The sequence below is a fragment of the Apostichopus japonicus genome, chromosome 8, assembly GCF_037975245.1.
Source record: "Apostichopus japonicus isolate 1M-3 chromosome 8, ASM3797524v1, whole genome shotgun sequence".
NCBI classification, from domain to species: Eukaryota; Metazoa; Echinodermata; class Holothuroidea; order Aspidochirotida; family Stichopodidae; genus Apostichopus; species Apostichopus japonicus.
In genome coordinates, this window is record NC_092568.1 from 6,985,722 (window position 1) to 7,012,055 (window position 26,334).

Here is a 26,334-nt window from a genome sequence, read left to right on the forward strand (position 1 = left end):
ATATGTCATGCATATTTGGATATAATACTGGGGACACTGTTTTTTTTTAAACCATTTTCACACAGGAAAAAAAGAAATTATGACATTTACACATGTTCCTGTAATGTGTGGACACCTGTAGATTTGACCTATGTGACATAGTGTGAACAACTACTACTTTGGTGGCAAACCATAAGACGATCCAATCCCAAGAATTATACAATAAACAGACAACTTGGATAATTCTGTCTCACATAAAGACCCTTCTAGTCACAGGTTTCTATGTCAACCTGTATTCTAGGGTTCATCTACATTCTTTCCTCTGACAAACCTCTTGTAAATTGGGATCGAAGGCACATCTAATCTTATCCTCTGTAGTATTTCATCATATCATAAATATGAATATATTTCTGTACATTAATAAACATTATTAGTTTCAAAGTCTGATGAGGAATGTAATACAGAGAATGCCTTCACAAAAATAATGTATAAATTCCGATTGTTTTTTTTATATTTTTTATTTCAGCTATGGAACAGGCTAGTACGAGTTGTGTGGTGGCCCATATTGATCGACCAAATTTGGTTCGTTTGTTTATCCAGTATTTTAAAAGTAATTTCGTTCTCTTTTTGTTATATCTCTTTCAAGTTTGGACGACTCTTTACAAGAGCCCGCTACTTCTGACAGACGGAGCTGATGTAAAGAGAAACCGGCATCCCCTCTCTGTATGGGTAAAATGTCATCATTGATTCCATCCTAACCATAAACTGGATTCTCAAACTCCACGCGTGATTTGCTGGCTATGCTAGGATTCCGACTCAATCGCAAGAGAACAGTATCCTGTAAGATGAAGAAAGTAAACTAAACAATTTCTCAATTATTAAAATATTCCAAAATGCCTAAAATTCCACAACCCCCTCCAAGAGACACGAAATATTCTGTGACAAAACAACTTTGATACCTTACGATAAAGATAAAGACCTCAATATTGCGTTAATACGAAAAACGTGGACAGAAATGACACCTCTTCCTATTAGGTAAAATCTCGTTGGGAAATTTGTAAATAAGCCCTCGAAAGAAATTAGATATTATTCGATAGGAAAAATCTTGAAACTGTGACTGGTGTTCGACAAGATAAGCAATCCAATCTTAAGTTGGTAAAGTTGCCTTTTTACAATTTGCTGGGGGAGGCAGTGGCGGACGGAGGTTTCGGTGGGGGGGGATTGGGTGGGAGGATTGGGGTGCCTGCCTTTGTTCAGTTTGTTGACTCAATACAATAAACCCATAGAGCAGCAAATGGAAGAAAAAAAATCTATATTAAATTCCTTTGTTTTTCAGCATAACATCAATCACAGGACAACCTGTTCCATTGTCAAGTGTGTTACATAATCATAAAGGTAATAAGCACCATCCAAACTTAAAATAAAATCAGTAATTTAAAGAGTTGGCCGTGAAATCATTCTTCCTTACCTCCATGCCATACTTCCGTCGTTTTCTTAATTTGTTCACCTGCGGATAAAATCGAAAATTCCAAATATTGCTGAGCGACGTTGGTATATACCACAGAAGACAGCAATCCAAAAAATCATATTTGTCATCCATGTTCCTTGCCATATATAAGATTATCAAAAACAAGATGCAGGGTGCATATGAAGCGATGATTCCATTCTTGTTAGAAAACAATCATATTTCCATTGAAGGGAAAGAAAAAAAGCCAAGAAAAGCAACAACAACTGGCCTTAAAAGCAGAAATGTTGGCAAAAAGAAGGACAAATAATCCTTCGGTTTTTTTTTTCATTTCTATGTTTTGGTCACAGTTTATCTTTCCTCTCTTCATATATTATTCCTCTTAATTAACCATTTTCATCTTACCTGCAACTTTCATTATGAAATCTACACGTTCATTCTTGTATTATTTTGTTTGTTTTTGCAGCTTTGTCAGTTTGTATGTGAAGACAATCCTCCCCGAATAAGGGAAAACAAATAATCTGTCTCTTTTAACATTTTTCTTTTTATTTTAAGTGCATGAGTGTGCCAATGAAGTGAAACTAAATTTTGCCTAAACTTTTAAATCATCCTAGGCTGTTATGTGGCAACAACGACCAACAGAAAACAAACAAAAAAATGTCAAATGATTAAATTTCTTTTACAGAAGGGTCCTGTATCTCTGAAACAGTGTGAATTAAATCAGTTATGTCGGAAACAGATCCAACAACCAATCAACTGTACAACCGGAAAGCTGAGACTGTTCCAGATTTAACATTTACCATCTTAAAACACAAAGCAGTATTAATACTCAGTGTAATAAAGTAGTGCTGTTTTGAGTTTAACATTTGTAATTTTATTACTGAAAACATTCTATACTAAAATATTAATTATTAACTTTTGAACATAGTCAACTTTGCACTACAAATATTGAAGTCCATGTAAATAAGACAAATCATAAAAATTTAATTGAAAAGAAAAAAATTCCAATTTGATTTAAGTATACTTAAAACTTTTATGAAAAGTGTCTCAGCAACAGAATGTTGAAATTTGAAAACAAACTCAGTTATGACTTCATTTTGGGACCAAAAAGTCTTTATTAAAGAGGATGTCCTATCTGTGCAAATTAAAATCTCCTTTTGAGTAAATATTACATAGGTTTGGAAATAAAACCAAAAAATAGTCGATTGAACTGAAAAAGCTGCTCTGAAATAATAGTCATAAAATATAAAAAATTAGAAAGGATTTGACGCAATCTGTAATTAATAAATCATGATATCTTACTTTTCTTGGTCAACATTTTTTTTCATATCGGCACTTTTACTCACCACTGTTATAATTATGATGACGCTCAAAATGGCGGCCAAGACGACAATGATGACAATGAGTGTCACAGACATGCTGTCATTCGGTTTGATGCTCTCCATGCCAAACTGGTAGCTCGAGCTCATTTCGAAAGATTTGTCAATGGCTGTGTAGGTTTTGCCTTGAAACATGAAACTGAACTGCCCACTTTCAATCTGTACGGTGAAGGAACAATACAAAGATGTATGTGTATGATGATGATGGTGATGACGATGTTACCAAATTTTTACACACACAAAATTGAAAAACCCATGGACAAATGCAATTGTTTAGTGCTAAACTGACTCTCCAAATGCAATTGTTTAGTGCTAAACTGACTCTCTATTAACAACTCAAAGACATCCACCATGATTGTGCATGGAAAGGGAAATGTGAAAATCCAGGAAAATCTGAGGAAATTTAAGTTTCTGAGATCGTACATAACTGATGTAAGGAGACAGCCTGACAGATATCAAAGCCAAGAGCATAGTTTCAAATTTATCAGATGAATGGAATTCTAAGGACATAGACTTGAAGCTGAAAGTGAAGCTCGCAAAGGCTATGATTTGGATTGTTGTTCTATATGGCTGTGAAAGCTGGACTTTATCAGATGTATGGAAGTCTAAGGACATAGACTTGAAGCTGAAAGGGAGGCTCGCAAAGGGTATGAACTGGAGTGTTGTTCTATACGGCTGTGAAAGCTGGACTTTGGGAAAGACAGAGGAGAAGGCAATTGATGTTTTTGAGCTGTGGCTTTGGAGAAGGGTTCTGAGAGTCAGCTGGAGAGAGAGAGATGTACAGACGAATGGATTAGGAGGAGAGTTGGTATCACTGTAGAGAAAGGATTGTTGGAAGAAGTGAGGAAGAGGAAGTTGAGAAGGTATGATCATTGGAAGAGAAGAGGCAACAGCTCAGTTTTGGCAACGATTGAGGGAGAGGTGTGCGCAAGAGGAAGACGAGAAAGAAGAAAGAAAGGTTGGCTATAAACATCAAAGAGAGGAGAGAGGAGGTTTGGTAGAGGCGAGTAATGCAGCTTTTGAGAGAAATGTCTACGACCCTCATAACACAGCAAGGGCAAACTGAATTGACTTTCTACATTCTCATCTCAAAACAACAAACTACACTACGGCCATCCAAATCCATTTCCACCAAACACCAACCCTGCCCCCCCACCTTTTCTATCTCTCTACCCACCAGTCATTTCACCTTTATAAATCACATCATTAACCCAGTTTGTGTCTATTAATCTGTTTTGAGGATATACAAATAGCACATTTCTTCATGTATGCAGCAGAATGATATTACTTTTGTACTACTACTACTACTAATACTACTACTACTTCTACTACTATTACTACTAAGACTACTACTACTACTACTTCTACTACTACTACTTCTACTACTACTACTACTACTACAACTACTAGATATCATGAGTATTAATACTCTCAATACTCCACACATACCTCTTTTCTTATGCTGTCAGCCGCATTCTTGGCCGTTATTTTTAGGCCAGTGTTGTCCGTTACGTTCTGTCTGACGATGATACTACCAGCTGAGAACTATATGAGAAGAGAAGACATTCAGGACTCAATAACAATCAATAACGATGTTTGATTAATTAATTTTGTTAGGATGATATTAAAAATACCAGAGGATAAAAAGTAAAATGGAAATTGTCTAAAATCATGAGCATCAAAAATGTCAATTAGGTATGTTATCATGTCATTTAGCCTAGAACAAACATTCCCACCAAAATTCAGACAACGCCTTACACCACGGCTATCCGTTATCATGTTTTCCAGTTCATGACTCAGGCAATGGCAATCTTTTCAAGGCCCCTTAATTGGCGGAGAGCATCAATGTGACCCTTTGGATAACATGCAACACTATTTTACGGTCCTTCATAAATTTGTAATGCATTTAAATTCTGTTTTTTTTTGTACGCCATAAAGTCTGATGTTTCCCTATCAATTGTTGTATTCTGAGGGACTGATTTAATCGCAGGGATGAGCCTGTGGTAAAAAACAAAATCACAGAACTTTGCTCCACTTTGCATTTGCTACAGTGTGTTAGGATAATAGTTTTTGTCCCAGAGGTAGAAAAGAAATCACGGATATTCCGCGAATTCGAGGAAAAATCTCATGCCTGTAATTGTCTGTGTGTAAGACTTAAGTCTAGTAGTTCAGTCACATCATTTGGTGAGCCTCAGATGTGGTAAAAATGGACATTTATCAAAAAAATTTGAAAAGGGGATCATAAGGAGCAACATAGAACACTAGCAGTGCTTTACAACAGTCTATTATATGCAAATTAGTTTTATTGTTCCTAAAAGTCAACTTTTCAGGGTCCAGTATATGACATCAAAGGATTATAGGAATAAATACAATTCAAATATGAAGCACACTTGAGGAAGTGACTTCAAACGACGAACGAACCAAAAAGTTACTCACTTCAAAATCAAGGAAGACGGTTTCGACTAGAGAACTCGACGATTGTATCAGAGCTTGTTTCAAAGCACTAACGACAAGAAAGAGAGAGAAAGAAAGAAAAGCAGGGAAAATGACAGAAATGTATTTAAAACATTATTTTAAAAGGGTGTCATTGCTCAAGAAATGCACTTATTAAACAAGTACCCCCCAAACCCTCTTCTCCAAAAAAAATCAAGAAAAAAAAAATGGAAAGAAAAATTCCACTTCTCTTTCCTGCAATTATTCTCTAACTTTACACATTAGTATCTTTCCCTGATGGAGCCTGATGAAAAACATTTTTGGGTGCCGAAAATGACACAACTTAATATAATTTGTTTTTTAAACTTTTTGACTCTTTTTAACATTGCAAGCAGGCAATCTGCCTGTCACTTATTTCCCAGGCATTGAAAATCAAATCACAATTTAGTTGATATAGTCTACAAAAATGACTTTCATCGACACTGCTGTGAAGTCAACAAAGTTAGTTGTAGTTTGCACATGACACAACTCGTCAGTGAGCTTGTCGACAGGGGAGTATAGGCCCATTACATTTGTTTTGGGTTGAGAAACTATAACTCTTATTGTGTTCGTACGAAACACTTATGCACTTAGGTAGGTCCTTGAGTGCAACGCAAGTGGCCAATTTCCTCAAAAAAGAGGTAATATAGAAATGAAATTAGGTGTGAAATGCACCCAGATTATTTTAATCTCAAGAAAGAAAAAAAATATACCATTAAATTCTTAACGATAACAATATGAACTAAAAAGTTAATATTACTTAACAACTTACTTTGCAAATTCTGTTTCTAGTCCTGAGATATCTTCGTACTTTCCAGACAGTGTGTAAGTTACCTCCTGCACAAGTCTGATATTAAAATAACAGCAAAAGAGACTATTATAGAAACAGAATATAATTCATATACCATATGGCACCATACCAAGTGCCATTATACCAAGTGGTAACATACCATGCTGTGCAATACCATTTGACAAATATCATATGGTGCCATACCATGTGGTGGCATACCATATGGTGCCATACAGTGTGCGTGTGATACCATTAGTATGGTACCATGTGTTGCGGTACCATGTGGCATGGTACCATGTGGTTTCATACCATGTGGGGAAGTACCATGTGGTGCCATACCATGTGGTCTTGTATCATGTGGGAAAGTACCATGTGGTGCCACCCCATGTGGTGTTGTATCATGTGGGACAAAACCATGTGGGTAAGTACCATGTGGTGCCACACCACGTGAAAACAAACTGAACTTGAATACTTAAACTACAAGTTCACTATTAGAGCAATATATCAAAGACAAAATGGGATTAGGTGGATTCATCATACACCTGGGAAATAACAGAATATGTTCAATAATGCTGGAGAAGCTTAAGAAATAAGGTTTATTAAAAAAAAAATGGACACTGACTGAATAGCTTAGATTAGGTATATAATTATAATTTTACAAACATGCTATTATGCAAGATATGACTTTACTTACACTGTTGGTTGAGTCAAAGAGCACACAAATGGTTGTAGCATGAAGGGGAAGAAAAGAGTAGATATATGATTAATGTGAAAATTTACTTGACAATAATGTAAAAATAATATCAGACATTCAATCCTTTTCTGAAAATAGGTACAACAACTTGTTTTATCAACTGCTGCAATACAGGGTTTTCAATTCATGCAGCAAACAGTAGCTCTTAAAAAAACCTAAGAAATTTCATACAATTGCAAATTATATTAAAATACAGTCAGTTTTTTTCTTTCTGTAATAACAAGTTTTATATAAAATATAGTAATACTTTAAATAGACATTTTTCAACATAGTATCCTGACATCTCATATTGCTGTGAGCTAATGCCTACACACATGTTTGGAGCCAGAATCACTTGCTCGATCAATCGACCTACCAAACAACCGATCAATCAATCAATTAATCCATCGATATGAAGCAAGCACACTACACCATGAAATAAACTAGCGTTGCTGTTGAACTCATAAACACTGGCCATTTTCTCTCAGATTGCAATAAAATATTCCGAGCGACAAGTTTCTTGCAAACAAACCATACTCTAAACTGACAGTTATCGGATTGAAATGTTTTAAAAGAGTGTGTCTATTTCAGGTTCATGAAAAGGGTGCAATATCCACTCCTCCAAAATCTCTAAAACGTAATTACTACGCTCTGACTATTTCCCTTTATAAGCAAACCACATACTAGAATTCAACTAGGATTTCATATGAAGGATTCTCGATGACTTTTCTGTCGGGCCATGCAGAGAGAAACATTGGTTGAACCAAAATCTCATTGTACCTATAGAGTATGTATTGTATGTATTTGTATGTATTTTAGATGCTCCTGCAAGCAGGAACTTGCGAAGAAGCCTCATTGGCTCATCAAAGCCGCAAGCTGACCACAGTCAGTCTCCTACATTCATATTTAACGTCCATGATTATGAATTATCAACAATTCTGTAACTGGACGACATACATTCATCTTGGAGTGACTCGAACTGGGGACCTTATGATTGGAAGGCATCAGTGTTAACCACTGAGCTATCACTCCACAACAGGTGCAATGTAGGCTGGTAAGGTGTTCAAGTCTAAGGTGCAGAGGGCCCGCAGATCCCATTAGCACATGACGTTGGGCCGATTTTTTCAGTGGGTCTGATTGGTATCTTTTTCTAAACATGCCAAATATTTTATTTCACATTTTTCTAGACAAAGATAAGTATTTTGAACTCAAAAGAGTATAGAATTAAGTCTTTTGCAATCTTCTAAAAGATATATAAACAAACTTTAGATAAATTCATCCAAATTTCATAGCATGCCACATTTTGAATTTTTCCCTGTTCCTTCACATATTCACACTCACCGTTTTTGCCGCAAATAACATCAAACTTGCAGGCAAACTTCCCACCTGTAGTGCAAGAACTGAAAACAGATAGGAAGGGTTAAACAATAAGAAAAGAAAAAAAAAAGTGGAACAGAACAGAATGTAACAGTAGCATTTTACATCACAAATCTTTCCACTTGACACAAATTCAACGTCCAACCACCACATGTGTTGAGCAAAACACTGTTGTTCTTGGCAGTTGAACCCAACCAGTGCAACTGATGTCTTTAATATTTGGCCCTGATGACAGTAAACTATAATACAACTAAAACATCTACATTGTTTTTAACGTAGTATATATCCTTGCATCTCATAGTACGGTAATGTTAGCTAAATGTTACACATGTGTGGAGCTAAAAAATAAATATGATATAAACATTTATGATGCCATCAACAACCTGAAATAAACTAGCAATGTTCTGGAACGCAAAACACTGGATTGCAGTCAAATCAGTGCACTATCAAATCAACAACAGTGCTGGACAGCACACAAATGCATGCAACCTGTTTACAGTCTGCACTTAAAGATCTGCTTTATTGGCCCCAATTATAGCACGCTATGGCTAGGAAAGTTTTGTTATAACATAATCGACCTGCCACGGTCGTAAATCAACCTCAGGCTCTACAATTAGCCTGCATAGCTTCTTAACACCATGAGGCTCTTTGTGTGGAAATATGTTCATTTCTACAGTTTAGTTAATCATACAGCATTCACACAAAGACCCTCATACTAGAAAAACTTTTCCATGATAGCGTGCTATAGTTGGGGTCTATACAGAGGACCTTTAAAACATTCATAGCTTCTAACCTTAGACCTTTCCATACTTTTGTATTAACTACCTTTGTCAGGGCAATTCATGAATCCATATATAATCCATCCAATTTTTAGAGAGTTGATATAACTAAACTTCATGAAAGTGACACATAAACCTTGAAACATTCTCCAATATCCTTTCTAACCAAAGAATACTAAGTAAAACTCAACTACTAGAGACTTACCAAGTTGTGCAGGCATTACTCTCTAGAGGACTGTTATCTGTGCATGGTTTTGCTATTGGGGGCGAGGGGGGGGGGAGAGAAAAAGGTGACAGAGAAAGGGGATAAAAGAATCATTTGTTTACTGTATTGATAATTTGTTGTGTCATCGTAATATCAAAACAATATCCAAATGAAAGGCAAGTACAGAAAGAATACACAGCAAGTCTAAGGCATTAACTAAACTTTGATTTATGATAGCAGTATTTAAAACCAAGAAATGTAATATTAATTATGCTGTGTGGTATGACCATATCAATAATATGGCATTGCCAAACATAATTAACACGACATTAACTTACCGATAAAATAACATTGCATTACCATACCGATAACATAACCAATAGTGCTACACTACCTTAGTACCATCAATGTAACATATCCTTACCAATAACATTGGTCATTAACTTACCGATAAAATAACATTGCATAACGATATCACCACCACACCAGTTAAATCAAATCACATTACCATACCACTAATGTAATGTTACCATACCAATAACGTTATCACAACTCTTTCCAGTAAAATCACATTACCATACCAATGTAACATTACCATACCAATAACATTATCACCACCATACCAATTAAATCACCTTACCATACCACTAACGTAACATTACCATACCACTAACGTAACATTACCATACCACTAACCTAACATTACCATACCACTAACGTAACATTACCATACCACTAACGTAACCAACAGAAAAACCAAGGTCACATCATTATCATATTGATATTGTAAAACTTAACAAAATCCAAACTGGAGTGTGTAGCTACAAGAAAACTAGCCAACCTGTTGTTTCTTTTCCTGAGGTTGTAATCGGTGTGGTACTTTTTGACATCTGTCTGGTAGGAGCTATGAAAAGGAGAAAATTGACATTTCTGTTATCTTATATCACGTAATGTAACACTACCATACCAATAATGTAAAATTATCGTACCGCTAACGTAACATTACCATACCACTAACGTAACCCCACACAAAAAAAAATCCAAGGTCACATCATTACGATATTGCAAAAACTTAACAAAATCCAAACTGGAGTTTTGCAGTGTGTAGCTACAAGAAAACTAACCAACCTGTTGTTTCTTTTCCTGAGGTTGTAATCGGTGTGGTAGTTGTTGGCATCTGTGTGGTAGGAGCTATGAAAAAGGGGAGAAAATTAACATTTCTGTTGTCTTAAATCACGGCACTGTTGACATAACTAATCAAATAATTGATATCTTTCAAATTATATGTGAAAAAATTAATATATAGAAGGAGCTTGCTAAAAGCACACCAAGTTTGATATTCTCCAGAGTAATGGATGAAACGGTCGGCAAACTTTATTCAGTTCAAGAATAAGGTTACCAACACTGTCCTTAACATATCTTTTATCAAAATTTGTCCTAAAAAGGTGCAAAATATATACCTTTTCTAGGTGGCAAACAGAATCGGGTGGGGGGGGGGGGGGTTTGGGGATACATGTGTGCTTTCTGTCAGTTCACCTTGTGAATTTCCTTTTTTAACTTCTCTACTCACGTTCTGGTGGGATTACATGGTTACACTGGTTCCCTTGACAGTAGCAGGTAGAGGCATAGAAGGTCTTAATGGCTGCCGTTCCTTCGTGGAGAGAGATCCAGTCTCTGACCTCCTGGAATATATCTGGACGGGCTTCTCCATCACTAATGGAGCACTGCCCTGTAGAATTTAGGTTGGGTATCAGAGTTGGAGCACAACCTCTCTTGTAGAGACTTGCAGATCCGGTGTTTCCCATCGAAACATCAACTGAAGGGCAGAAAGTAAAACATTACATTTTTGATGCAAGACGAGCGCATGTGCATTTTGTTTTTATCCTGCTTAATGTAACAATACCTGCTAGAGGCTTAGGATGCAGAGCTATATACAGTGAATTTAGCCACAAGTGCTCTTGGCCATGTAGAGGCATCAATACAAGGTATAAATATACTAAATCCACAATCTTTGCTCTTCAGAAAATTCTTCAAGTGTACTGACAATTGGGTCATATCTTGAGGTAGAGAGGAAGGGGATGGGGATGAAACCCCGGGGGTCAATAAGAACCAATGCTTGAGGAATGACATGAAATGAAGTACGATAAATTGGACTATATCAATATAATTACAACCTTGGTCTGCTTTGTCCAAAGTGGTGAGTGGGAGGGGGAAAAGCAGGGTGGGATAGGGAATGTCTACCATATATTTAGTTGCAAAAACCAGAACATCTTGATACATACCATAAAATGTGGCATCTGCCCTGACCGAGATGCAAGGAACACCCACGGTGCATCTCTCCACTGTTACCGTGGGGAGTCTGACATCGGAACAGGTATCTGCTGTTAAGGAGAAGTCTGGACTGACAAACGAAGAACAAGAGAAGCATTCCAAACCTGTAAAGGAATCAAACAATATCAAGATTTAACTTTGGATAGTATGGCAATCTGTTAGCCATTCTAAATGTCAGGTATAGACATAGAGAGGAGACAAGGGTTGTTGATCCCTGGTTGAGGGAGGGGGAAGGGGGTAGGGGAAGGGAGGATGAAAGCTAAGAGCATATAGTGAGGGTGGTCAACACGTTTTTTTATTTTTATAAATTTTTAAAATGGGACTGGAAAACTCCATACCAAACACCATGCACCTACAAACTCCACACCAAACACCAAACACCTACAAACTTCATACCAAACACCATGCACCTACAAACTCCACACCAAACACCATGCACCTACAAACTCCATACCAAACACCATGCACCTACAAACTCCATACCAAACACCATGCACCTACAAAATCCATACCAAACACCATGCACCTACAAAATCCATACCAAACACCATGCACCTACAAAATCTCTGTCTACCTGTTCTTGTGTGATATCTCAATGAAGTGAGGGATGCTTTGCGGATAACATCACATCACAACATTCCATTTTCAACGTACCTGCAGCTAACGGGGCTAGGCAAATGGATCCACAACTCTCGTGGCAACATTTTTGATCGCCATCGCAGTCACCATCGTGGTCGCATTGGTGGACGACTTCCTCAGGACAGAGAATTGTTGATTCCACTCTAGGACACATGCCTTCTTTAACAAAATCATCTGCAAAAGGAACATCATGATGATACCTATTTTTTTTTCCCTTCTGATATCGATAATTTTTTTTCTGGTCAAATACATTGGTTCATACGAGAACACTGAAATGAAATGCACCCTTAAGGGCAGTGTAGAGCACTGAAATACTTCTAATGTCCTCAAAGGAAACTTTTCATTTTATCCTTTGGCTTTAATACCTTAACCTGGGGTGAAATTACATTCCACCCATAGTCAGGCTATATTATAATGTATCAGTTTCAATCGATTAGAAATTACATCAACCTTACTGAAATTACATTCCACCCATAGTCAGGCAGTATTATTATGTATCAGTTTCAATCGTTTAGAAGTGATGTCAACACAACTGCAAATTCCTTAGCCAACAAAGGAAGACACTGCTTGCTTATAGTAAAGTGAGGGAAGGGGGAAGTTGCAAATGGGGGAGGGGGAGAGTTGTGCAGTTCATAATTAACAATGTCACAATTAGTGTGATAATTGGGTATATGTTTGATAATTGTTTAAAAAGAATGACTTCCCAAAATTCTGAGCTTACAGAAAAGAGGCAACTGCTGTAATTTTGTGCTACGGTTTAATATCCATCCTAAAGAGGATTATTACTAACACCCCACTTATTAAAATAACTGCATTGAAACAAACAACCCAGAAAATCCAACCATCTACTTACCACAGCCTGGAATTTCAGTACAAGAAAAGTTTCCTGGAGTATCGACACTACATATGCTGTTGATGAGAAGAAGTTGAAATTACGAAATGGAATATAGCCATCATTATGTACCAACTTTTGTAAAATTTAGAACAAACTTGAAAGAGGCAAAGAAATATAAGGCTAGAATGCGATGAATAAAAATCTAGTGTTCCAATAACTTTAGTTGGTGGCAATCAAAACTAAGAACTAAGTTGGCAATAGAGATTAGATATAGTAGACAGCATTTAATATGTATATTTATTGCTATAAATAACATTTATAATATATATATATATATATATATATATATATATATATATATATATATATACATATTTATATATTAATATATATATATATATATGTATATGTATATGTATATATATATATATATATATATATATATATATATATATATATATATATATATATATATATATATACATATATATATATATATATATATATATATATATATATATATATATATATATTTTCAATGACTTTCAAGAACCAGTTCTTCACTACTTTGTCCCTAACTTTCCCAGGTTGTATATGGATATAAAATCCCTAGTAGGAGAGGTAATTATTACGAACCATTCGGTACAGTTTGTCCTTCTGCTGTACAGTGGTGGGAATTCAACTCCATTTTCTAAGCATGGTTGGTCAATCTGCGAACCTGTTACAGGAATAAGATGACGATAAAGTTAAGTTATCTATAAATAAGGAATTTCAAATCAACCTTCATGAAAGTTAAAACGGTCCACTTAACTGGTTCGCAAATGTTTTTTTAATCACTACGACGATGAAACTCCCCTGTTCGAGCTTAGATTCTATAAATGGCTCTAAAATATACTAGATATTGGAAAAGGCTAAAAAAAAAGATGAAAAACAGGGAAGGAAAAAAAAAAGGGAGAAGAAAAAAAAGTACTTACAATCTGTCGGAAAGCAGAAACTAGAATTTCTCTCATGACAAAAGCTGAAAAGACAGTGGAAGGAAAGTTGTTAAAGGAGAGATAGTTAATGAACCTATTGGTAATTAATATGTAAAAAAGGAATCAATGCAATTAGTTAATGCAACTTAACAATGTGTACAAAATTAATTATGTTCCAGCTAGTAATTACCATGGTCAAAGATTAACATGTAGTCTCATCATAAAAATTGAAAAATATAAATCAAGCATTAATTACTAAAGGAAAAAGAAAATTGATCAATTAACCGGTTTTAAACTCAAAGAAAAACATCTCCCCTTCCTCCCTTTTGAGGAAGGGAGGGTGGGAGGAGGGTTAACCAGTTTCATCAATTTGTGGAATGCTGTGAGCCATTTTCTGTAATCAAATGCTACCTTAATAATTGAATACCTGCAGCTGTTAAATAGATTATCTTCTGGAGCAAATATTACTGGATTTTTGGAAAAATTTCAAATCAATTTAGTTTGATGACGAGGTTTAAACGATCAATCTTTTGACAAAAATTAGAGGGTACCTACCAAAACTTTGAGAAAAAAGGGGCATGGCACTTTATTGCCATCGGTAGAGGATTGAGATTTGGGAATGGCAGTATAGCAAGTCATAGGGGCACAGAAGGCAATACACTGACAATGCCATTGCTCAGGTACATAGAGTCATGAAGCTCACCATAGTGTTCAAGACAAGACTGTCAATCAGCTTCTTCATTCAACCTCCGAGACTACTTCATAGTGTAAATTGTTTGGCCAGGCCAATAGCAATTAGCTACATTGCTATGAGCATACTGTATATGTCAGACTCAAGTAAAATGAAATCAACTAGAAAGCAAGCCCAAAAGGCCGAGTGGTTCCTTGACACAATTTTTGCAAAATTTGCTTATGGGAACGTTGTGTTTACGAGGCCTTATGACTTTGACCTCTATTTGACCTCCACCTCTGTTTAAAAAGATGGATCCAAACATTACACGTATGAAGTCAATGCAACATCTAATATTGGAGTAATTTGTGTTTAAAAATTTTCCAACTTTGACATCTGTCGACCTCAAATGACCTTTGATACAAAAAACTCAAACGTTTCTTTTATTTGTGAAGATGGAACTACGAACAATATATCAAGGTCATGCAGGCTTAACTTTTGGGAGATATTTGTACTTATATAAGGTTTTGAGGATTTGAATTCTGTTGAGCTGAAATGACCTTTGACAACAGGCAGGTCTCTTGAACTTCTTAAGGTGGTTGTACATGCATGTGTGTCAAGTACATCTAGGTTTTTAGCTCAGGAGGTATTGGTTTTACAAAGTATTCAGACTTTGACCTCTCAACTCATTAAGGTGAAATTGCGTAACAAGCATGAAATCCATCCAATCTTTTTGCTTAGAATGAACTGTGTTTACAAGTTTGGGCTTACATTTGACCTTAAAAGGACAATCTCACCTATGGAAATTTATGTACTACGACCAATAAGTACTTTGTGATGATTTGTTTTTTTTACAAAGCTTTCCAGACTTTGACCTGTTGACCTCAGAGGACTTTCAATCTCCAACAATTTTGATAGGTTCCTTCTACTTTTCTCTGGTGATCTTGGCAGAATGATTTCTATGATATTCACTTTATTAACTTTTTGAGAGTACCCTTAATATATTAAAAAATGTCTAAAATGTGTTTATAGTTACCAAAGTTGACCTATGAAGTTAGAAAATGTGAGGCATTGCTTCCATTAGCAGCACTTTACGGCTCACTGGGTTAACTTACCAAAGCATGCATGAACCACTCTCCAGTCTGATCTCTTGAATACCTTGGTACTGTTGTCCATAATCGTAACAAAACGGCACTTTTGGACGAAAAAAGTATGGATTGAAACTGCAAATATCAACTGATCTTTATTATATGAATCTAGTATTAACTGTGACCAGTAATCAGACAAAATGCTAAGAAGACACAGTTGTAGAGACTGTTAAATCGGTCAAATACCACCTATGACAACGTATTATTAAAGGTAATATCTAGTATGGATTCGTATATATCTAATATGGATTCATCAATGATCAGTAAATGTATTTCGGAGGACACAGAATAACATGATTTCATTTTGTACAAGGATCAAACTTACCCTCAAAGCAATCTATAATACTTCCTTCGAAAACATAGTCTGCCAAACAAGACCCGCAAAAATTTATTTGGCAGGAAGCATTTGGATAAGCAGGGCAGAACCCAAAGCAGGGATTGAATTCACAGGGAGCGATCGGCATATTATCTTTACACGTCAGCACTGCTGGATCTGAAGGTTCAAACAAGAGGAGCCGCACATGCAAGTATAGTTGCAGAGCAAAAATGTAAATATAAAAATGTCATCTTGTGGAGACTGTAAAATGAAGACTGTAAAATGACTGTTGTGTATATGTTGTTTCAACTGATGTAATGTATTGAGTATGCATACAGTATCAAGTATTTGTATATCAAGTATTTGTGTATCAAGTATTTGTATATCACGTATATCAAGTATTTGAGTACTATTTCAGTATGTATTGAGTATATATTGAGTATATATTTAAGCTATGGTCTTCAGCAGGACTGTAGGAGTACAATAGCTCGAGCCGATGGCTTGCTATCGGTACGGATACACGTATGGGTACACGTTTAGTACACATCCACACTTACAAGAACTACAGGTAAACTACATGCTAGAATGTACGAGTAATTAAAACTCTGATCTTCAGATCTGTGTCTTTATTTAAATGGTTTTCATGGAAAAGTTCAACCTAATTGCACATGGTTCCATGAGAACATAAAATTCTTACCAGTCACCAGTATACCTATATCCAAAAATATGCTAGAAATTTAGTGAAACATTGGTCATTGGTCATGTTCAAATGTTAACACATATTTTCACTGTTCATCTAAAACCATTTTCCTTCATTGAAGACATATTTACCATCCCCTACTTATGCATATTCATCAACTCATCAACATCTGGATAGTCAGAGCCATCAGGAAATACATTTTGGAACAATTTAGCTCCCAATTTGGTAAACATTACTACCGATGACTACCAAAACATAATCGGAAATTCTTCAACGATGGTCCAAACATTTCTTATGGAATAAAAAAGCAATTATTTGTATTATTTGATAAAATTCCCTTCTGGTCTCCATCAACTGTAACAGGCTAGATATATGCCTATAGACATGATGCAGTCGCTCAAATGCATGAAGGCTACAGAACAAGAAAATGACAGATTACTTCCAACAATCCACTGCTCCTGATACAGACGTTTACTTTTGCTTTCAACAGTAATTTTAATGGTACACCAATAAGAAGAAAGTTTTAAGGTGAGGATTTTTCCTCACCACTATTCCAGACTCAACATTAAAATTCAAGGATTCCAAGACCCACATGTTTCAAAATCAAACGATGGAGATATTACCTCACCAGTGCCTATCATGTGAGACTGCAGTTCCTATTGAATGAAACTGCACAGAACAAAATATAATTATGTGCAACACAGCATGATGCTGCAGTCCCCACCCCCCACCACCCCCCACCACCCCCAACCCCTCAGCATCCTACTTTTGACACAATGCTTTACCACATTGTCCAACCTTTTCCCAGTTTTCCAGACCAGCAGAATAAAGAAAGGACATGTTAATGAAATGAAAAGACAAACCAAAGCAATCCACCAGTTGACCAGAGGAGGTGAGATATTCTATGGTGCACCCTCCGCATGGATTGATAGTACAGCGAGTATCTGGGTATGCGGGACAATAGCTGGTCAGTGCTGTGCAGGCGTCGGTTTTACAGTCTGGAGAATATGGAGCTTCTAGTGGGCAAGTCAGATCTGTTTGACAAAAACGAGAGAATTTCGGTAGAGATGGAAGCTGCTGGGCGATATCTCGATAAAGATGATAAGAGGTCGCATGTCAGTGTCGCTACGAGTCATTGCTATGAGTCACAACAATTTCAAAAGCGAAGTAACGTGACATTTTCCGCCACGGAGTTCGATGTAGTGACTATGAGTTCATGTCGATGCGAATGGAGTCGGGAAAAGCTCTACAGTCGCGACTCGATTCGACCCCCGAAAATTGCAGCGTGCTCATTGGTTCGTACGGCTGGTATACTGTACCAGTAGCATAACAAGGAGGTGAAGCCGCAGTTAAATTATACACAGAATGCTCATCTTGCAGAAGCGTTATTCCAGACGTCATAATGTTGACCGGATATCTATCGTTTGTGGGGGGGGGGGGGGGTAATTCACCTTTGGATATCATTATTTAAGCATTACTGCAATATTTTATGCTTTTATTAAGCTCTTTTGTTTAACTACTAAATCATGTAGAAGGGTTACCATATTTTATCTGAAAGAGAAATAAGAACCACGGAAAAAAGTGAACGGTATTATACTTACACGAAAAACAGTACAAGAATTTGCTTAAAGTTAAAATCTCCTCAGTAAGATGATAGATCAGATGGGTTAAAGGTTTTATCGGCAAGTTGAATTTCTGAGCTACAATTGGAGTATCTAGATGGCCACATCATGATTGCTTTCCAGTTTATACACACTTTGTAGAAACTACCTAACAAGTTTTTGAACATTTTGTAAAAGTTTGTAAATACACCCGAACATGTCCAGCAAAATGCTTACATGTGATCCATGCCCTCACATTGGTAAGGCAGTAAACTTTATGTCCCTCAAATACTTGTACTGTGTTATCAGTACAGAATAGGGTTTTAGCCATATGTTTAATGGTCAAATTGTAACATCCTTTTGGAATGCAACTTTTAATCTTACCGGCCTTAAAGACAACATTTCTATCAAGAAAGAAGGAAACATTTTTTTCTCCTTTTTTGGGGACTTTGTACCACCACAGCATTCATGAAATATTTCCAAAAAAGTTTAACAGCCCCAAAAAAATTACGTGATTTTTTGATAGAAATTTCTCCTCGCAAAAAGTGCTTATTGCTTCAAGACCTTTACGCAGGATGTCATTCTCTTGGAATCTATCGCAGATATTCTTACCCTCTAGGGAACAAATTTTTTTGGTTGCACACATGAAACCTGATGTTCAATCTCAAAATGGTGTTTCAAATTTGTTTCTTGATCATGTTTTTTTGACTTGTGTTTACAGAGACTTTTTAAGTTTATTTAAGGGATTTTGTAGTGGCAGTCTTTTGGGTATATGAAAAAAACTCCATGATCTTTTCATCACCACAGTACTAGTTCGGGGATTTTTCATCCTATGATTCAGGAGAAGTGCCAACTTAAACTAATATATTTTGAACAGTGGAGAACGTTGAGCCACGGTGACGTCATTGCGACACTTCCTTTCAGTGGCTGCGGGGACACTATCATTAGCAAACTACACTGTAGCAAGGAAAGTTCAAATTTCTGAAAAGTAAAATAGCGATTTAGATGGAAATACCAGTGATGTTGCAAGTTAGCAATATTTTGGAGGGTTAAAACGTTCCAGAATTCCCTAGCTAGTTCTTCTTCATTATATGTTGTTGAGATATTTGTTATTTGAGATTTTTAAATCACAGCCGTTCACATTCTGCTCAAATTCCTGTGTATTGTATCAACGCCAAGCTCAAGAGAGTGAGATCTTTTGCATTCACAGCCGTACGCGAAGTCTGTACACATTCCTGTGAGCGTAACAAGGCAATGCTTAGAGTGAGATCAGATCGAGTCTGACCAATGTGCCCCATTGACATCACGTCTCGGCGTAAGTCAGGTGTTAGATTCAAAATTTTCTAGCAGGACGGGCCAACACTTCAAGCTCTCTATCACACAAACTAAAATTCATCTTTGGGCAAGGCTTGCGGCGATACAAAGACAAACCAGAATGAAAACATTTCATGGTTCCTTGCTGCTGTTCATTAGTTCCATTCAAAGGGAAATTTCTAACAAAGCCCTAATATAACAACAGTAATTTATGCTCACAAACTTTTGTTGCCAAAGTAATGCTAAGCCCTGATATCAATTGCAACACACATCAGTGTGTGAAGACTATCTACCATTATCATCATACCAAGTTTGACAAAATTCCGACTAGTAATAGTAGCCAAGTAATTGCAATTTGGAGTATTTCACGTTTGACCCCATGACCTCATTAATATTCATGAAATGAGCACCAAAATCAACAGGGTTAATCTACTTACTATGGGCCACCCACTCACCAAGTATGGTAATGATTGGTCATTCCCTTGTTGAGTTATTGTGCATACAAACTTTTCATAACGAAATAATGTTAGCCCCCCCCCTTATAAACATGCATGATATCAATTGCAACACACATCAGTGTGTGGAGACTATCTACCAATATCATCATACCAAGTTTGACGAAATTCCAATAAATAGTAGCCAAGTTATTGCAACCCGTGACCTCATTAATATTTTTTAACTTTGACCTCGTATAACTTCGCACACGAAGGTCACACGGGGGTCAACCTATTGACATTTATGATCAGAAGGTACCTTTGACATCTGAAAATAGCATCGAAACTGTAAAAATCCCCAAAACACGAAAAGGTCACCAGAGGTCAAATTGAGGTCAAGGGTCACCCAGATGCGGGTCGACAACTGGATTACATTGAAGCAACTCCCAACCTTAACGGACAGTTCGTTCTCAAGTTATCACAAAAATACTAGTTTTTTTATCATTAATTGACCTTTGGTGACCTCGGATCACATGACCGTTAAGTTTGAAAATATTCCCCTATACCATTTGCAACTTGTCCCAAAATATCAACCTTTTGACACCTTGGAACTGGGAATTATTGCAATAAATGTCTGAAAATTTACTTTGACCTCAAATAACTTCACACACAAAGGTCACCTGGGGTAAACCTGTTGACATTTTTGATTGGTGAGAAGTGAATATAGCATCAAAACTGTAAAAATTCAAACATTTTTTTCTTTGCCCATTTTCTCACCCAAAATACTAGTTTTTTAACATTAATTGACCTTTGATGACCTCGGATCACACGACCGTTAAGTGAAAATATTCCTCTATGCCATTTGCAACTTGTCCCAAAATATCAACCTTGTTACACCTTGGCACTGGGAGTTATTGCATTAAATGTCTGAAAATTAACTTGTATAACTTTACACACAAAGGTCACCCGGGTGTCAACCCATTGACAGTTTTGATCGGAAGGTACCTTTGATATCCAAATCTAGCATCAAAACCAAACATTTTCTTTTCCGCCCATTTTCTCCCAAATTAAGCACATTTTTTCTAATGTGACCTTTGACCTTTTGACCTTGGTTTCAAATGTAGTTTGATCTGCTGATTCCAAAAATCAACATGACAAGTCTGTACAGCCATCCTAACTCCGACCGAAAACTTTGACCCCATATAAGTTCGCACACAAAGGTCACACGGGGGTCAACCTATCGATATTTATGATCGGAAAGTGCCTTTGACATCTGAAAATAGCATCGAAACTGTAAAAATCCCCAAAACATGAAAAAGTCACCAGAGGTCAAATTGAGGTCAAGGGTCACCCAGATGTGGGTCGACAATTGGATTACACTGAAGCAACTCCCAACCCTAACGGACAATTCGTTCTCAAGTTATCGCAAAAATACTAGTTTTTTAACATTAATTGACCTTTGGTGACCTCAGATCACATGACCGTTAAGTTTCAAAATGTTCCCCTAACCAGTTCACAACTTGTCCCAAAATATCAACCTTGTCGCACATTGGCACTGGGAGTTATTGCAGTTTTAGTATTTTGGGTTTTTGGACCATAACTGACCTTTGTGGGCACCAAAAACAATAGGGTTCATCTACTCACTATGGGCCACCCACCCACCAAGTTTGATCATGATCAGTCAATCCCTTGTTGAGTTATCGTGCATACAAGCTAAAGCGTCACACACACACACACACGCACACACCCACACACGCCAACCTGAATACATAGGTTCCTTTGCTTTTAGCAAGGAACCAAAAATGATATGACCGGAAGGACTAGATCCCATTTTTCACTAAAAAAATCCTTTAATCGTAAATCAAAGAAATCACTTACTGCATTTAGTTGGGAAACAGTCCCAAGTTGAAGAGCGGCAAACACTGTAGAAGAAAATAATATGATCATCGTAGTGAAAATTCTTAAAAGAATTTTCCTACGTCGCGATGTATCAATAATTGAGTTGGAATAAACTTGAAATTCATTATACTCAGTGCTCTGCAGGGGATGCAGTTATATTTTTTTGAGTTTTGTAGCCATTACCGCCAGTCAGCGAGATTCACACGTATATACAAGAGCTACCACCAAGTGAATTGTATTTTTACCAGCTATTAGGACATCCCAAAGCTCAGTCAAGATATGAAAAGGTAAGTTTAGGTCGAATATCATTTTGCCCATCAAAGCACTAAATGTTAACGTATCCTTGACTGTAATACTCTATTATTATTATTGTAAAACTCTAATATTTTATGCAAAATCTCATTAGTTGGATTCAAGAATTTGTTCCATGCGTGACACCATCATTCAACTTTTTGGCATAATTGGGAACAGCACACGGACGACCTTTTAACAGAAATATCAAAATATATCAATTTAACAGCGATTAAACAGGAATGGTTCGCACAGACCCACATGAATGTAAAATAGAAAGTGAATACATACAACAGTTTGTAAAAATTAGAAAGACCAAGATTATCGCCAGTTGGATCTATGCTTACCACGCTTCGCATTCTTCAAACCGAGTTTGGCCATCATTATAAACTTCCATGCCAAAGGGACAGGAAAAAGGAGGAACTATAATGATAAACCATCATGTCAGAAGTTAATGCTGTGCACGAACATATGTACGCACACACAGACACACATATACACAGGCCTTCAAGAAATTTAACGGTCTCGTTTCAAGTTACCCACCATATTTATTTTAAAAACCCGTAAAACTGTTGAGCTCATTTATTATGGAACAATGTATCTTATTGTAAAGATCACCAATTTTTCATCTGAAACAAAACAGAACGTAAGTTTCTGCAAAAATTCCTAAATAAAAGAGGAAAGGTAGAACATGTTTTTTTTTTGCACACAGAAACCCATTTTTTTCCAGTTTTTCTTTCTGCTTCCTTTCTTTTGGTTTTTACAACCAAAAAAATTCATAAACTTCATAATTTCCATTTACAATAATTATTATTTTTTAATTGTTCCCTTTAATAAGGCTATTACAAAACAGCGACATTCTGTCACGGCCTCTGGTCTTCATATCTTTTCAATCTTGTTCTATCTTTTACACAAGTGTCCAGAGAATTACAAACTAAGGCAGACATTATTGCCGTTTATGTACCATTCCCAGTCCCCCACTTAGCGTCCTTCATACTATATGTGCATGTCCACCCTCCCAACTCATGTAAATGACCGATCGCCCTCCCCTTCCCCCTTCCCCCTTCCCCCTCCCCCTCCCCTCAAACTCAATCAGCAAAGTAAAGAATGAACATCATCTCTCAGTTAGCACACCAAAGTGCTGGTTCAGAGTCAAGAGACTTCGTTAGGTTGGGAAGCGCCCGGAACATGCTCAGATGCTACCCTATTTGAGTTCAAATACAGAAATTACCACCACAACATACACAATAACCAATATTACTTCAACTCACACTCTTCGGACATCGTACAATAACCGCCAGAGCCCACCAGAAGAAAGAATTGAGGGCAGCATTTGAATGATGGGGCACATTCACTATCTGACAGACATGCATCACCGACAGTGAGAGAAAATGCTGGGCAAAATCCTTCTTTTTCGCCATCTAGAGAATGTAAAAACTTGCAATATGAGATTGTAATATATATGATACCTACAGTACGGACTGTACATACATTCGCTAAACATACTAACATGAGATCGGTGTTTGTATATATGAGGCAACTTCACTCTCAGAGGAGGGAGGCATGGATTCTCACAACAGAGGAAAAAGTGTTTCATAGCAAAATTCTTCTAATACATCCATGGCTTTAAAACTGCAAATTTATGAAGACCATCGAAACGGGTCATAATTTTTTTTCCTGGGACTCAAGCTGGCTTTCAACAACCATGGCTAAGATGCACCCACCTCGCATAAAAAAATTGCAATGAAGAGACACTTTCTACGATTAAACAACTAAATCCGAGACTTGTGCAACACCCTACGAATACCGTGTGTGCTCAGGTACCTATGGTACCTGCGTGATGTGTGACACGACAATGGGCTACGCCATAGAATTCAAACGCACAAGTTACGTAAACTGGATAGCAGTTCTCTTGATCTGTGGTTTTTTTCTATGAATCAATAAAAACCAAAAACAATCACGTACCAACGCGGCATTCCTCTTCCGTTAGTATTGTTCCGTTTGATGTTAAAAACTCGGTGGTACAACCGTCACAGTTGTTAACGAGGCATGTGGCTTCCATGTGGTTAGGACAGACTACACCGTTGCACAAATCGGCACAATCAGCCGCCAACTGATCCTCTTGACATTCGATTCCTACAAATTAATGATTGCAAGTTTAAGTCAAAATATCGCAAATACCGTTCGTCAAGCGAAATCGGGGAGCAAAATGTCACAGCATTAATCAAAACTTCCACTGAAACCAATCATATGCTGTGATCGACATGGTCAAGAAAATATTCTGTACGGTTCAATTTTGTTTATACATCATATTATTTGACCAACATGATCAAAGAGGCCATATAAAAAATAAACAAAAATAAAATTGAAAAACAATAGATGACAAATTAAACATGAAATAAGATCACCAAAAACAATTTGTTGACTTGGCAATACGAAAGACACAATGTAAACTCAGAATGGAGAAACATATTCCATTCATACTTAAAATTATTGTTACCACAAATTGGATACTCTGTATGGGTGGTATTAATAGTGGTATTATTATTATTATCAAAAACAAAGAAAAAGAAAAAGGACCACAATAAAACAAGCTCAAAGTTCATGCGATAAATAAAGATACAGAAAATAAAGAACATAAATAAAGTTGGTTCGCAACTCGTAGTGGGATGGTACATCCAGTGTCAAAACGACGGACAAGGAAGTTAATCCACACTTATAAAAGATTTGCTAATGTGCCATAGCTTTCGACTGTCAACCCTCCCGAAACCCCTGCCCCTCCGCCACCCCACAAACCCCTAACCAAAGGTATAGGAGAAGGGGGCTGGGGGGGGGCTGCAGACCCCCGTGAAAATTCGGGCAATATGCTGAGAATTTTATCGGGCACCTACTGAAAGAAAAATAAATTGCAATGTGTTTTTCAATGGTTTAACTTATATTATTATTATCATTATTATTGTAACGACATGCCCAAAAATGTTAACCAATATGGAAGGGTAATAACACGGCAAACGATTGTATATAATTGGCATGCGATGTAATAACCGATGCATGCCTATATGAAATGACATGAACATGTTGAACACGCGCGGAGCGCGGGAAAAATTTTGGTTTTATTTTTTAGACAAGTCATTACAGCCCCCCCCCCCCCACCAACCAAGTCAAATTGGGCTCCTACGCCCCTAACCCATTCATAGCAAAGACATAGCTCATAGGGATCATCAACAACTTACATTTAAGTATAAAGCAAAACTAGTACTTTTTGCCTGACATGACACATACATGGTAAGTTTTGAAGTGATATTAAACATACTCGTAAAAGAGAAAAAAAGGTCAATTAAGCTTGATAGATGGAAATGTCTATTGAGATGGTAACAAAATTATTATTATAGAATAGAGTTTAAAGGATATTCTTGTGAAGTTGAAGATGGTTACTTAAATGTTAAATTGTTAAATTTCTTCTTTTGCATCTTTAGAAACCAAACCACATCCAAACAGCATGTTTTCATTTTTCTCTCAGATCTGGTGATATTTTGACAGCAAAAAGAATGATGTCGTCCCAGTATTTCACATATGGTGTTTCGTTTTTCTTTATGGCATTTAAAACTCACTTATACACGGAGGAATAAAAAACTTTCCACTAAATAAGTTGCACGTTGATGAAATTCTAAATACAGAGAATGTTGACAGCTATAAAGCACACCTGTCCTAATTAACTCCCAATCTTTCAGGTTTCAAGGATAAATTAACAAGAAGATTTTAATAGGAAAAGTATGAATTTAGCTGTTTGGGAAGAACATTTTGCTGTTATGACATAAAAGACCACCTACTGTACTGTGAGCAACTCCGAGGAAGAATAGATGGCCAGTCAACTTAGTTTTACAATTTAACTTAGGTTACTTAGGTCAACTTAGGTTTAAATTCGCGAGTACCTGCTTGCAGGAGGATCAAGATAATGAGATGGGGTTTTCAACTAAAAGTGTGGATTTTTTCAATTATTTTG

At 36.7% G+C, this 26,334-nt stretch overlaps 2 protein-coding genes across 3 annotated transcripts in view; both read right to left on the reverse strand.

Annotated features, from left to right (window-relative positions):
- Window positions 1-601: 601 nt before the first annotated feature.
- LOC139972139 (uncharacterized) lies at window positions 602-6,835 on the reverse strand. Its single transcript, XM_071979107.1, has 7 exons — window positions 6,780-6,835; window positions 6,068-6,142; window positions 5,260-5,326; window positions 4,273-4,368; window positions 2,791-2,982; window positions 1,448-1,486; window positions 602-817 (listed from the first exon to the last, which is right to left on the reverse strand). The coding sequence occupies exons 1-7, from the start codon at window positions 6,818-6,820 to the stop codon at window positions 734-736; spliced, it is 594 nt and encodes a 197-aa protein (XP_071835208.1). The 5' UTR covers window positions 6,821-6,835; the 3' UTR covers window positions 602-733.
- A 1,211-nt stretch (window positions 6,836-8,046) lies between these two features.
- LOC139972135 (kielin/chordin-like protein) overlaps window positions 8,047-26,334 on the reverse strand; it is a 45,083-nt gene continuing 26,795 nt past the window's right edge. Inside the window, exons 20-36 of one of the 2 annotated variants that reach the window (XM_071979099.1) lie at window positions 24,297-24,467; window positions 23,603-23,752; window positions 22,679-22,754; window positions 22,020-22,063; window positions 17,656-17,826; window positions 16,102-16,269; window positions 15,744-15,822; window positions 13,959-14,002; window positions 13,621-13,702; window positions 13,003-13,058; window positions 12,165-12,323; window positions 11,462-11,614; window positions 10,750-10,995; window positions 10,308-10,370; window positions 10,021-10,083; window positions 9,180-9,231; window positions 8,047-8,218 (exon numbers count right to left, since the gene is read on the reverse strand). In XM_071979099.1, coding sequence (XP_071835200.1) covers window positions 8,062-8,218; window positions 9,180-9,231; window positions 10,021-10,083; window positions 10,308-10,370; window positions 10,750-10,995; window positions 11,462-11,614; window positions 12,165-12,323; window positions 13,003-13,058; window positions 13,621-13,702; window positions 13,959-14,002; window positions 15,744-15,822; window positions 16,102-16,269; window positions 17,656-17,826; window positions 22,020-22,063; window positions 22,679-22,754; window positions 23,603-23,752; window positions 24,297-24,467 — 1,934 coding nt within the window. In that variant the 3' untranslated portion in view covers window positions 8,047-8,061. The remainder of the gene's footprint in view (window positions 8,219-9,179; window positions 9,232-10,020; window positions 10,084-10,307; window positions 10,371-10,749; window positions 10,996-11,461; window positions 11,615-12,164; window positions 12,324-13,002; window positions 13,059-13,620; window positions 13,703-13,958; window positions 14,003-15,743; window positions 15,823-16,101; window positions 16,270-17,655; window positions 17,827-22,019; window positions 22,064-22,678; window positions 22,755-23,602; window positions 23,753-24,296; window positions 24,468-26,334) is intronic. The other variant, XM_071979100.1, reaches the window with a different exon arrangement.

Coding starts and splice junctions, on each gene's coding strand:
- LOC139972139 (XM_071979107.1), bottom strand. CDS start 6,820: ATGCTACAACCATTTGTGTGCTCTTTGACTCAACCAACAGT. Junction 6,143..6,779: donor TCTTTGACTCAACCAACAGT/GTAAGTAAAGTC, acceptor TTTTAATATCAG/ACTTGTGCAGGAGGTAACTT. Junction 818..1,447: donor GACGGAAGTATGGCATGGAG/GTAAGGAAGAAT, acceptor TTCATCTTACAG/GATACTGTTCTCTTGCGATT.